The sequence below is a fragment of the Vipera ursinii genome (genome assembly GCF_947247035.1).
Source record: "Vipera ursinii genome assembly, chromosome: 15".
Lineage (NCBI taxonomy): Eukaryota > Metazoa > Chordata > Lepidosauria > Squamata > Viperidae > Vipera > Vipera ursinii.
The window spans coordinates 4,088,281-4,101,448 of NC_139528.1; the positions used below are offsets into that span (position 1 = coordinate 4,088,281).

General features: G+C 49.0%; 1 protein-coding gene across 1 annotated transcript; it reads right to left on the reverse strand.

Moving 5' to 3' along the window:
- Positions 1–135: 135 nt before the first annotated feature.
- Positions 136–12,202, reverse strand: RTN3 (reticulon 3). Its single transcript, XM_083374566.1, has 7 exons — positions 10,005–12,202; positions 5,380–5,587; positions 4,372–4,510; positions 3,032–3,101; positions 2,392–2,438; positions 1,460–1,518; positions 136–377 (listed from the first exon to the last, which is right to left on the reverse strand). The coding sequence occupies exons 1-7, from the start codon at positions 11,929–11,931 to the stop codon at positions 332–334; spliced, it is 2,496 nt and encodes an 831-aa protein (XP_083230692.1). The 5' UTR covers positions 11,932–12,202; the 3' UTR covers positions 136–331.
- Between the last annotated feature and the right edge of the window lie 966 nt (positions 12,203–13,168).

The window sequence follows — 13,168 nt, forward strand, 5'->3', positions numbered from 1 at the left end:
TTCTTCTCAAGTTCAAAAACCAAAAACCTACCAATAACCAGTTCATGATTATTCCAGTGCATTCTGAGCTCAGGGTTTTCGGCTTCGGGGAAGAGGGGAAAGGGAACGAATAATAATAATAATAATAATAATTAATAATAATAATAACAACAATATAATAATAATAAAACACAATCGGTAAGCTTGGAACGCAGACATCAAGCTGACTTGGCAAGTTCCTTCATAGATACGAGTAACAGTGATTATAGCCATGACACAAGGGGGATATTTTTCTTGGGTGGTGTGGATGTCAGTGAACGGCCGGATGGGTCTTCGTGGCTGGCGAAGGTGGTCATTCGGGCTTTTTCTTCACAGGGCCGGGCAGCTTTGCTTGGATCCTGGGGGAAGAGAAGGAAGGAAGGATGGATGGAAGGAAGGTAGAAGCACGCTAAGGAGGGAGGCTCAGGAACCAGCCTCAGCTGGCCTTGGGAGAGGCTAAAACGCGAGAGGAGGGGCACCCAGAATTTTCTCCTCAGAGCCGCTGAGCAGCCCAGGGAAGGGGGAGGAGGGAGAAAGATAAAAGTTAAAACAGAAGGGGGGGGGAGGAAGCTTGATACCCCTTGGAGCATTTTTAGTATCCATAAAAATCCCTGAATTATTTTTTAGAGGGTCCGTATTTAAGATCTGTCAAATGTGGAGGCTACAATTTTTGATTGTCCAGCAAAGTGAAATTTATTTATTTTCTTCCTTTCCTTTCCTTCCTTCCCTCCAACCCAACCACCTACCTACCTATTTGTCTTTATCTCTATCTCTCTGTATCTCTTCTATCCATCCATCTATCTATCCATCCATCCATCTTCTATTATCTCTATCTATCCCATCCATCTCTCTCTATTTTCTTTCTATCTATCTATCTATCTATCTATCTATCTATCTATCTATCTATCTATCTATCATCTATCTATCATCTATCTATCTATCTATCTATCTATCTATCTATCTATCTATCTATCTATCTTCTATCTATTATCTCTCTCTATCTATCCCATCCATCTCTCTCTCTCTCTCCCATCCATCTCTGTCTGTCTGTCTGTCTGTCTGTCTCTCTCTCTCTCTACCTACCTACCTACCTACCTTCTTTCTCCCATCTATCCCTTTCCCCTTCCTTCCTTCTCATTTTTCTTTTCCCTCCCTCTTTTCTTTCTTCCATCCCTCCCTCCCTCCCTTCCTTTCTCTTTCCCTTCTTTCCTTCCTTCTTTCCTCCGTCCCTCCCTCCGTGAAGCCCAACTACCTCAACTTTGGCCAATAGCCTTCTCACATTGCTAAGGGGGTGTGGTGGTCCTCGGACAGGCCCCTTTAGCATTCCTGAGCCACTTCCGCCCAATTTTGAGGAGCAGGCAGTGTGTGTGGGGGAAGTGTCTCCCAACGCCATGCCCAAGCCTTGTCATTTCCTCGGAGAATGCCCCAAATGGCGACTCACTTTGTGACAGCAGATTTGACTTGATCCCGGATGATCCCGACATAATGGTCGATCTGAGTCTGAGAACCAAAAGCGACAGGATGAAAGCAACGGAAAGACAGTCAAGGATACAAAGATACATTATCAAATTTATACGTCTCCATCCGTAACTCTGGTCTGTTACCCCATCCTCTCAGACCAGTGATTCTTTTTTTTTTCTTTCTTAATTCAAACACAAATAATACAAACGTAATACATATAAGTCTAAATAAAAAAAACAATATAAAAAAATACAAATATTACAGCGCAACCACCCCGCCTGGAGACCCATTTTTATTACCTACATTTCTTCTCGTATAACAACTAACAATATGCAATATATTTCAATTGTGCCCTTATCCCCTCCAAAACAGCATGTATTCCTGAGTAGGTTTATTCCCTTTGCCTTCCACCTACACCGGATTTTATAAAATCCTCCCATATTTTGTTATAATTATTTACTTTAACCATCCCTTTTTAAAATTTAATTTCTGTTCTTAATATCATTTATTGCCATATTCCATATTTCATTATACCACTCATTTCTTTGAATAACCCAATTCTGTCTCCTCTTAGACCAGCGATTCCCAACCGTGGGCACTTTCTGTTTCCCGTTTTATACTAGGAAAAAAAGCTGGAAAATGCCCAAAGTCCTATTATCTTCCAATGGGATTTCCCCAGGAAACGTAGATAGGGCAGCCTAGGAAATTAAGTGCCCTCCTAACCATACCCAAGAACTCCGAGTTGGTTGGCGATGTCCATTTTGCTCTATGAGTTCATGGTGACCTAACCCTAACCTTGTTAAGCTACCGACTTTCTCCAAAATCCCATTATTTCAGCCATCCCGGGAGACACACATCCTATTATTATTTCCGAATGGCTTGACCAGAATTCTTGGGACTGAAACTACCCACCTTATATTTCTCATAAACGACCGGCATGCTGAAAGCCAACAATTCCCCTAAAAAAGGAAGAAAAAAAAAAAGAGGGGCATTATAGATCAAAAGGGGTGAAGCTTGACGCTGGAGAGGTTGTGGGGCCAATCAGTCTGCGAAGGTTGGGATATAAAACTAATACCTAAGTCAGGGGTCTTCAAGCGTGGTGGCCCTTTTATGACTCGTGGACTTCAACTCCCAGAATTCCTCAGCCAGCATGCCTGGCTGAGGAATTCTGGGAGTTGAAGTCCACGAGTCATAAAAGGGCCCAGTTACTGCTTGTGGACTTCAACTCCCAGAATTCCTCAGCAAAGCGTGCCTGGCTGAAGAATTCTGGGAGTTGAAGTCCACAAGTCATAGAAGGACCCAGTTTGAAGACCCCTGCTTGTGGACTTCAACTCCCAGAATTCCTCAGACAGCGTGCCTGGCTGAGGAATTCTGGGAGTTGAAGTCCACAAGTCATAAAAGGGCCACGTTTGAAGACCCCTGACCTAAATGAAGGTGAAAGAACCGGGAAACTGTGCTTCAACCAAATGGAGGGAGCTAGGGGACTTGGCCACCTGCATGGTCCCTGGGGAGCCCGTCAACGCTTCCATCTGTATCTCTGCTTGCAACTTACCGAGGATGAGGAGGGTGATCCCATTAAAAATGGCCCCGACGTACGTCATCAGCCACATGACGACCGCAAGCTGCAGACCAAACAGGGCAGGGCAGAGTTAGCAAGAGTGGGAGGGCAGGAAGGTGGCACCCGGAGGCACCGTCAAGCAAAACTGGGTCAGAGAAATCTCTCTGATAGAAGGAGGCAAAGATAAAATTTTTCTCCTATCCAGTCAAGGGAACAGTGCTCATCTCCCAGGGGAGCAAGAGTTTGTCCAAAGAGGCTTCCGTGGTCATGTGGCTGGCATAACTACATGCCAAAGGTACCTCAAAGGCTGTTACTTTCCCACCGGTCGGACCTATTTAAAAGGTAAAGGTTCCCCCGCACGTGCGTGCTAGTCGTTTCCGACTCTAGGGGCCGGTGCTCATCTCGGTTTCAAAGCCGAAGAGCCAGCGCTTGTCCGAGGACGTCTCCGTGGTCATGTGGCCGGCATGACTAGATGCCAAAGGCGCACGGAACGCTGTTACCTTCCCACCGTAGTGTTCCCTATTTTTCTACTTGCATTTTTACGTGCTTTCGAACTGCTAGGTTGGCAGAAGCTGGGACGAGTAACGGGTGCTCACTGTTACGCGGCACTCGGGATTCGACCCACCAAACTGCCGACCTTCTGATCGACAAGCTCAGCGTCCTAACCCACTGAGTCCCACTTTGCATCTATTTATCTACTTGCGTTTTGCCTGCTTTCGAACCAATGGGCGAGCGGCAGCCGAGGCAGGAACCAGAGCTCAGTCCGTTACGCGGCGCCCGGGTCTCAAACTCTCAAGCTTCCGGGTGACCAGCATCTTTAACCACTAGGCTATCACTCCTCTGACAGATAGGGGTGGTGGCACCCCCTTCTCCTCTGAGAAAAGAGGAGCCAGCGCTACAGGGTCACCGGCGGCTTACCTTTTGAGGCTGCTTAATTTTAATGTACCCAATAATTACACATTTCAACCTGAAGCCCAAACTCAACCAGCCCCATAACTGTTTAGGAAGTGGGGTGGGAAGCCGGCCAGTCTCTCTCCCCCATAGAGCAGAGGTCCCCAATCTTTGGGGCACCAGGGACCGGTTCCGTGGAGAGAGGTTTTTCCACGGACAGGAGGGTGCGTGGTTTTGTGTGCTGCCTGCGTCTCGCGGATGGGGTTTTGCTTGCTTGTGCGGATCGGTTGCTGGCATGCCGCGGCCTGGACCGGGGGGATTGGGGACCCCCGCCCTAGAGAGTGGGGAACAGAAGTCCCTTGTCTTGCTTCCCACCCCCAGGGCAAAGCTTTGCATTTCAGCACCCCGTGGACCCAAATGCCAGGGTCAGGCCTTGCGCTGACCTTCAGTGAGTCCACCAGGTCTTCCACCAGGAAGAGACGCAAGATGGCTTTCAGGATGCGATTGACGTGGTCCAGGCTGGAGCTGACGTAGTGATGGAAAGTCTCGGAGGAGAGGGTGACGTCCATGTCAAGATAGGCCCTGAGGAGGAGGGAAAGGGCAGAGTGTCACAGCTAAGGAAAGGCAGGGAGCTTTCGGCTTATGACCGATCCCCTCAGTGACCGATCGGAGCTACGACGGACAACTCCCCCAACTTACAACCAGGATCTGGACTTGCCATAGCCGCCCCCTCTATGCTCAGATTTGGGGTCCTCGGCGACTGGCCTACATTTATGGCTTGTTTGCAGCATCCTCTGATCACGGCGCCACTGTTTACATTTTTGCCGAAAAGCCGTTTTTATACTTCCTGGAGCAGACAGGAATCGCTCAATGGGCAGGGTGATTCATTTAACCACACACTCCAAAATGTCCTAAAATCCAGTTGGTCGCACAAAGAAGACCTGCTTTATGGCCGTAATGGGCAGGCTCTACTATGGTCCTAAGTAGAGGATTACCTGTGCAGAAATCTTGAATTTGAAGTTTTTGCTATGCCTCAGAAGATTGTGGAGGGAGGGGGGGGATTGTTAAAGATAAAATGTATTCTAAAACTTTTCAATAAAAAAAAAAGATTGTGGATATCTTCTGAGGCATAGCAAAAACTTCAAATTCAAGACAGCCCTACTCTGAAACACAGTAGCTTCTCCAAATTGGTAATTTTAAGACTTGTGGATTTAATCTCCCAGAATTCCCTAGCCAGCCAGGGCTAGCTCAGGAATTCCGGGAGATGAAGTCCACCCACCTTAAAAGTTGCTGAGGTTGAGAAACACTGCATTACAGCAAACTAGGCTATTCTTTATAGTGCCCCATAAATATACTTTTAATACGCTCTGGTCTGGCTTGGTAGGGATGTGCCCATTTCACAGAGGGACAACCGAGGGCAGAAGAGCAAAAGCCAACCCAAGCCCGCTCACTTGAAGGGATGGCCTTCTTCGGATTTCTGCACAGCTTGGATGACGGATTTGTAGACCCGGAAGCAGATGGTGACCGACAGGAGGGCCAGGATGAGGTACGAGACGACGCTGATGACGCTGAAGGCAGCCAGGGACAGCAGTAAGATCAGGGTGGTGCTGAAGACGGCGCCCGACTTCTTGACATCCCTCCAGAAGACCAGATCTCGCACTGTGGAGAAAGGGAGAAGAGGGGAGGCCAGCCATGAGCAGAGGATCAGAAACGCCGCAAGGAAAAGACGGAGGACCCACCGCGAAACTGAGCGCATCGGCCCTGCAGGGGACACCCAGCGAGATGAGCAGCGTCTAGATTGGAAAATAAGTCAAAATAAATAACCATCACAGGTAGTCCTCGACTTACAACAGTTCGCTTAGTGACCAAATTCGCAACAGCAGCAGGAAAAATAAAAAGTGGCCGATGGCTGTTTTTCGCACTTAACGGCTGGTGCAGGATCCCAAAGGCCACGCGATCAAAATTCAGACGCTTGGCGATTGACTCGTACTTGGGACGGTCGCGGTGTCCCCTCTGGCGACCTTCCGACGAGCAAAGTCCACGGGGAAGCCAGAGTCACTTAACGACCGTGCGGCTGACTTAACGACTGCTCTGATTCGCTCAGCAACGGGGGCAAGAAAGGTCGCAAAACGGGGCAAAGCGAAACCCGCTTAACCAACCTTGCGCCTAGACACCGGGACTTGTTTGTAAGTGCGCGCGCCCCTTTGCCGAGCGGGCGAATTTTGATCCCGTGAGCAGGGATGCTGCGAGTGCGAAACACGGCCGTTCAAGTCGCGTCTTGCAGTGCCTTCTTGGTAACTTCAAGCAGTCCCTAAATGAACGGTTGTTAAGTCAAGGACCATTCCTTGTTCCCACTCAAAAACTATCCTGCGCTACTGAACGCTGGGGCTCCCGTCTACGTCACCGATCTGGAGAAACTCTTTGCACGCAGAAAAGCATGTGGGGCTAGTCCCAGCCAATGTCCCCCCCACCCCCACCCCAGGAAAAAAAAAAGGCATCCAGACCCATCTGAGCAGCACAGAAGCAGCATTTATAACTCAACACAAAGCTTCCTCTGTTTGGATGGGGGGGGGGATTCCACTCCCCCTTGAGGGGGAACATGGGCCACAGGCAGCTGGCCAAGAATAAGTTTATAAAAAGCACATCCTTTCGGGGCTCCCTGACCTACAAAGGGGTGTGTGTGTGTGTGTGTGTGTGTGTGCGTGCGCGCGCATCCTCTCCATCTCTAACTGGAATTGCTAAAGATGCAATCTCCCAAAATTCAGCCCACTTTTTTTCTTCTGGATATCAAACATCTCTCTTTTCTTTTACACCCTGCCCCGCCTAAAACACACACACGCACACGCACACACACACACACACACACAGCGTGGCAGATCCTCAGGGTACTAGGTGGGAACATACAGAAACAAAAATTTTGGTTTTGCTAGATTCTAATGTTATGTTTAGCTCCAGGGTCAGAAAGCCATGATACCACCCACCCCCCTCCAACTCTCTTTTCTCGCACACTTTGGACAGTGATGCAAAATCCCACGATGGCTCTCCCTCCCCATCGCCAAAATAATAATAATAATAATAATAATTATAATAATAATAATAATAATAAAAATTAATAATAATAATAATAATAATAATAATAATAATAATAATAATAATAATAATAATAATAATAATAATAATAATAGAACATAAGAGTTGTAGGGCTGGGAGGAAACTTTTAGGTCTTCTGGTCCAACACCCTTGCCCAAGACAGGAGTCCTTATACCAGCGATGGCGAACCTTTTAGAGGCCGAGGGTCCAAACTGCAACCCAAAACCCATTTAGGTATCGTCAGGTACCGGGCGGGCGTGGCCCATTGGGTGGGCGTGGCCCATTGGGTGGGCGTGGCTGCGGTGGTAACGGCAGACTGGGTGGGACGAAAAAGTTCAATCAATTCCAACTTTGCGAGATCTTTTTTTTCCCCCTGCGAGAAGTTGAAATTGATCGATTGGAACCTTTTTCTGTTTTTTGCACGGAGGCCTAAAGCAAAAAGGTTTAATAGAAGCCAGCTGAAGGCCTAGGGCTGGGGCGATGGCGCGTGTGCCTGCAGAGAGGGCTCTGCCTTGCCACCTGTGGCACACGTGCCATAGGTTCGCCACCACGGCCTTACGCCATTTCAGAGAAACGGCTGTCCAATCTCTTCTTGAAAACCTCCAGGGATGGGGAAGGCAGGGAGGGAGGGAGGAAGCAAGGAAGGGAAAAAGAAGAGCAGGATAACACAAGAACGGAGTTGGAAGGGACCTTGGAGGTCATCTAGTCCAACCCCCTGCTCAAGGCCGGAGTCCTTATACCATCTCAGACAGGTGGCTGTCCAATCTCTTCTTAAGACCCCCCCAGTGAGTGAGGGAGTCAGGAAGGAAGGAAGGGAGGGATAGCAGAATAACAGAGTTGGGAGGGACCTTGGAGGTCATCTAGTCCAACCCCCTGCTCAAGGCAGGAGACCCTATTCCATTTCAGACAAACGGCTGTCCAGTCTCTTCTTAAAAGCCTCCAGTGAGTGAGGGAGTAACGAAGGAAGGAAGGAAGGAAATGAAGGAAAGGATAGCAGAATAACAGAGTTGGGAGGGACCTTGGAGGTCATCTAGTCCACTCCCCTCCTCAGGCAGGAGACCCTATTCCATTTCAGACAAACAGCTGTCCAGTCTCTTCTTAAAAGCCTCCAGTGATGGAGCACCCACCCACAACTTCTGGATGCAACCCATTCCACTGATTGTTCTCACTGTCAAGAAAATTTCTCTTGATTGGACCTCTTTTTAAATGAACTTCCCCCCATTACTTATTGTCCCCCCTTTCAGGAATACATCACCCCCTCTATTCTCTGTCAGAGCCCCTCAAGTATTGAAAGACTCAATTCCCCCCCCCAATCCTAATAGACTGGGTTACCTTCACAACCAGCTCTTTGAATTTCCTTGATTATCGGAACTATTCACTGGATTAAAAAAAAATAAGTTGCAAATTCACCGGTAATAGTTTACAAGGTGCAGTTGTGAAGTGCTATTCCACCGTACGTCGCGGGCCGTCCTCCACTTACAGCCACTGTTGGCCCAAAATTGCGGTCGTAAGTCATTGTAGTCACTAAGCGAATCATTCCGTTTTACCTAATGGGCATTTTTTTGCTGGGAAAAAAAACCCGAGACACGAGAAATTGGGAAAAAGCATCAAAAATTGCAGTCACAAGTGACTCTGTGTGTGTGTGTGTGTGTGTGTGTGTGTGTGTGTGTTTGTGTAGAGCCATCATAAACTTCAAAATCAGGTTGTAAGTGGCTTTTGGGATCCACTGTAACGGTCGCCAAGCAAGTGGTCTTAACTTGAGGATTACTGACACTTCTTGTCTAGAGAGTTCTCACTTAGTGACTGATCTTGGTGAGGGCCTACGTCTCTGTGAGCATTTCACGAGTGGGGAAAGAACGGTGGCGAAACTGCCAGCCAGGCGGCAGGATCTGGCTGATGAAATTCTCTCCGGAGCAGGAAGAGATCAGGAGAGATCACCCTCTTGAACTCCGGATAGTCAGTCCTTTTGAGGAGATTTCAAGAATTGAGTTTCTTGCACTCGGCTGTGCATTGAATAGCTCGGGAGCTGCAGGAGGAATGGCAGAAACTGGAGGAGGAGTCAAAAGAGGAATCAGCCTAGAATCCCCTACATAGCCGTAAGCGGACTAAGTATCGTATTCCATTGTACTCCATTCAGCCTTATCTAACTCCAAGCAGATGCTGATTGTTACTGGAGAAGACTCCTGCACACAGGCTTTTAGCAATGAATCGGTTTAATTCTGTCTTTCATTCTTTTGCACGTGGATCTGGTCTTTTTGCGCCTGACAAAGAGCTAAGGAAATATAAAGGTGCCCCCACAATAGTTACGTAGCCTTTACGGATACGACCTGCAGAAACCTCAAGTTCTTAAACACTTTGGGATACAACTAATTTACAGCTTAAGAGAGAAATTCCAAAAGAACAAAAGATACTTGGCGAGTTGCCTTCATTTGGGAATTAAGTAGAGGGGAAAAAATATATAGTAAGAATAGAATAGAGCTGGAAAGGGACCTTGGAGGTCTTCTAGTCCAGCCCACCGCTTAAGTAGGAGAACCTACACCATCTCAGACAAATGACTGTCTAGCTAGCCTCTTCTCAAAAATCTTAAAAAGTGATTTCTGGAGGCATATGCTCTCTTAATACTTACTACTACCTTAAAAGAATTTCAATTTGGAAGCCAAAAGCTTAACGAGACCGTGATGCAAGGAAGTTTTAAACTGATAAACGGGAACATATTTTTAGAAAGCAAAAGGACTTTTTCCCCCCTTTCTTCCTGACAAACGTCTTTTCCGAAAAATCGTAAAATTAATCAGACAAACAGACTGGAACTTTGCAGGAGTGCTGACGATATATGAAGAGCAGCAAGCGATTGCCGGATTTTACGAATAAGAAGATACAAGCCTAGCCAAGCAGCCACTGTCATCCCAGCGGAAATCAACAATACAACATCCACGGTGACGCGGGAAGCCACATGCAAGCTACGCCATGACCTTCCCCGTGGGGTTACCTGAGAATTCGGCCAGTAATTTTGTAACGGTGTGTAGCACAGACGCCTCGGGAGGAAGAGGCCCGGAGGTTTTCCCAAGGCCGACGCTGGCGGGAACCAGCGTCACGTCGACGGCCTGCTCGAGGCACAGGGGTCTCTTCTCCAAGGCCGACTTTGGAGCAGATGCTGTGGCCTCAGGCGGGACCTCAGAGTACTGTCCAGAAGGCCTCCCTCTGGGGGGCGAGAATCGCGTGGGTCTCTCCGTCTCAGCCTTCCTCCCGGCCTCTCGGAGCACCGTGATGGTGAGGCGCTCCTGTTCAAAGTCTGGCTTTGCTTGGGGGGGCTGCTGGGAACGGGCGGCCTTCAGCTCTGCCTCCGAGAACATCTCCACAGCCTCTTCGGTGGATTCAGCCCCCTTGGAATTTAAGCACTCCTTCATGAAGTCCATAAAGCTCTCCGTGCCCAGCCCGTCTGGGCACACCGCCCCTCGGACACTGTCCAAAGGGGTATTTCTCAATAGGCCCCCGGCCTTGGCAGTCTTCCTTGGTATCTCCAGCTCCCCGGCATCTGACACCCGCTTGGCTTTAGAAGGTGCACTTAGGCCAGGTTCTCCGGACGTGGCAGACGGTCGCTGCCTAGCCGCATGAGGCTCAGCCTGGGTTGCTTTGAACTCGTCGGTGAATCTCCAACGGTTTTCCAAAGCCATTTGGTCTTCCAGAAGCTCATCAGAGGCCTCCTCCTCCTCCTCCTCATCTATATACACAATTTCTGCTTCAGAGGAGCTGGTGACTTTGGAGAAGCTCTGGCAATTCTCCACCACAGCCTTATTCGGGAAGGCAAGGCCGGCTGGAGCATCTTCTATGACCGTGTCGTCGGATTCTCCAGAGCTGTCGGCATCGGCTGTTTCAGGCAAGCATGGATTTGGCCAAGAAGGCTCGGCTTTCATTGGGATGGCTTCCGGAGGGGCACTTTTCACCACAGCTACGCCTTGGCTAACCATGGCTTGTTTCTTGTCTACTTGTAGAGATGGCTTGCCTTTTTGGTGGAGGCTGATCGTCACAGGTTGATGAGGAGCAGAAACTTTGCTGGCTTCCCGACCGCTAGGGCTCACCGTGGGTTCTGGAACGCCGCCGCTCTTTTCGGTGGGCGAGGCCTTAAAGCCCGAGCTGATAACGTCATCTGTCTTGCCTTCCAGATCCTTGGGAATCAAGTCCCAGTTGAGCAGCTCGTTGGTGAAGCTGTGCATTTCACGGACACACTTGGAGACTTCCTCCAGGGCCGCAGTCGTGCCCGAGGACTGGCGAGAGAGCCCTGGTCCCGAAGGAAGCCGGCCACTGCTACGTGGCTTGGCCTGGAACTCACAAATGCGATCTTCTGGAATGTCGGTCAACTGCTCCCTTTCGCCGTGGATCACCCAGTTGCTCCCGATGTCCTTGGAGCTGCTGCTCACGACATCTCTGAATTCCTTATCAAATTCCAGCTTGTCAGCAATGACCTCAAAGGGAGATTCGGGAGAATCTTTCTCCACGGGGGGCTCAACGGCCTCCCCGGAAGAAGCGTTGGAATGTGCCTTGAGCTTCTCAGCGGGAACCTGCTCGGGTTCATCTTCCGAGTTGGCCAACAGCGTGAATTTGCAGCGGCCGTCGGAAGCTCGTTCTTCGTCTGGCTTGCATCCGTTCAGATCAGTCTGATCCTCCGGCGGACCAGCTCCTTTGAACTCGCTCTCCCGTGGAGAAGCCGCTTCCGTGACGGGGCCACGGCTGTGCATTTTGGATCCAGCAGAAAAGGGCAATTCCATTAGGCGAGGAGATCCCACCGAAATGGTCTCTATTCTTGAGCCGTCATTGGTCCCTTCGATGCCTCCTTGTTTTGGACCTTCCAAGGCCTCGTGTTCGTCTTTGGAGAGGGTAGGTTTGCTGTTGGCTTCCCTCTGATTCCCAGAATGCATTAAATAAACTCCAGCTGATGGAAGAGAAGACACAGAGGAGAAAGGAACTGCATCCAGCAAGCTGAACCTTGCCAGACAAGACTCCCCGACTTAAATGGGGGGAGAGAGAGAGGAGAGGGAGAGAGAGATGCGCATACAGGATCTCGTGACAAAATTCCACAATCAAGCAGGCAACATGCTCGTAAGAAAACGAAAGCCACAATTCTACCCTACCAAATTCTGCGCGCATGCATCATCAGCCCGTCACCGGGCAGCTTTGTCGGGAAGCTGCCATCCACGTCAACATAAAAAAGGGACCAACATTAAATTTCACGGAAGCTGAAGTCAGCCAGAGAGAGAAAGGCAAACGAACAGGTCATGCTGGGCAGGTGAACAGAAGCCGCCCCCCCCAAACACAAATAAACGCCTCCAGAGATTGTAGAAGGTTGGTCGGGGGCATGAAGATTAGGCGTTGTACGAATGCTATGACCTGGGTCTCACCTCGCAGTGTCTTTATTTCTATGGCTATTTACAATCACACTTGATTCTACCCCGTGGGTCTTCAAACTTGGCCCTTTGATGACTTGTGGACTTCAACTCCCAGAATTCCTCAGCCAGGCACGAGGAATTCTGGGAGTTGAAGTCCACAAGTCATCAAAGGGCCCAGTGTGAAGACCCCTGGTCTACCCCATCTAGCTTGTGCTAGTCCTAAGGCATAGTGCTCGACTTACCACAGTTCATTTAGTGAATGTTCAAAGTTACGACGACGCTGGGGAAAAAGTGACTTATGACTGTTTTTCACACTTATGGCTGTTGCGGCATCCCCATGGTCATGTGATCAAAACTCAGAGGCTTGGCGGCTGGTTCATATGTATGATGGTTGCCGTGTCCCGGGGTCATGTGATTCCCCTTTTGCAACCTTCTGACAAGCAATGGGGAAGCCAGATTCACTTAACAATCACATTACTACCTTAAGGACTGCGGTGATTCCCTTAATAACTGTGGCAAGAAATGTCGTAAAAGGCTGCAAAAATTCACTTAACAACCATCTCACTTAGCAAGAGAAATTTTGGGCTGAACTGTGGCCTGACTACCTGTATTAATTTCTTCCGGCTACGATCCTGAAAGATAAGGGACCTGGTGAATTGGCGGGTTGTTGAACATGAAGTGTTTAGTGTTGGGACAGCCGAAAACTGGAAACACACCTGCGAACTGTAAACTCTCAGAACAAGCCTGGGCAAAGGATAAACGCCAGGCA

What these genes read in the sequence shown, in the direction of transcription:
- RTN3 (XM_083374566.1), bottom strand. Translation starts at nt 11,931, where the DNA reads ATGCATTCTGGGAATCAGAGGGAAGCCAACAGCAAACCTACCCTCTCC. An exon ending in GAAGAAGGCCATCCCTTCAA is followed by an intron (nt 4,511 to 5,379) that starts GTGAGCGGGCTT and finishes CCTCCTCCTCAG; the next exon opens with GGCCTATCTTGACATGGACG. An exon ending in ACCTGGTGGACTCACTGAAG is followed by an intron (nt 3,102 to 4,371) that starts GTCAGCGCAAGG and finishes TTTGGTCTGCAG; the next exon opens with CTTGCGGTCGTCATGTGGCT.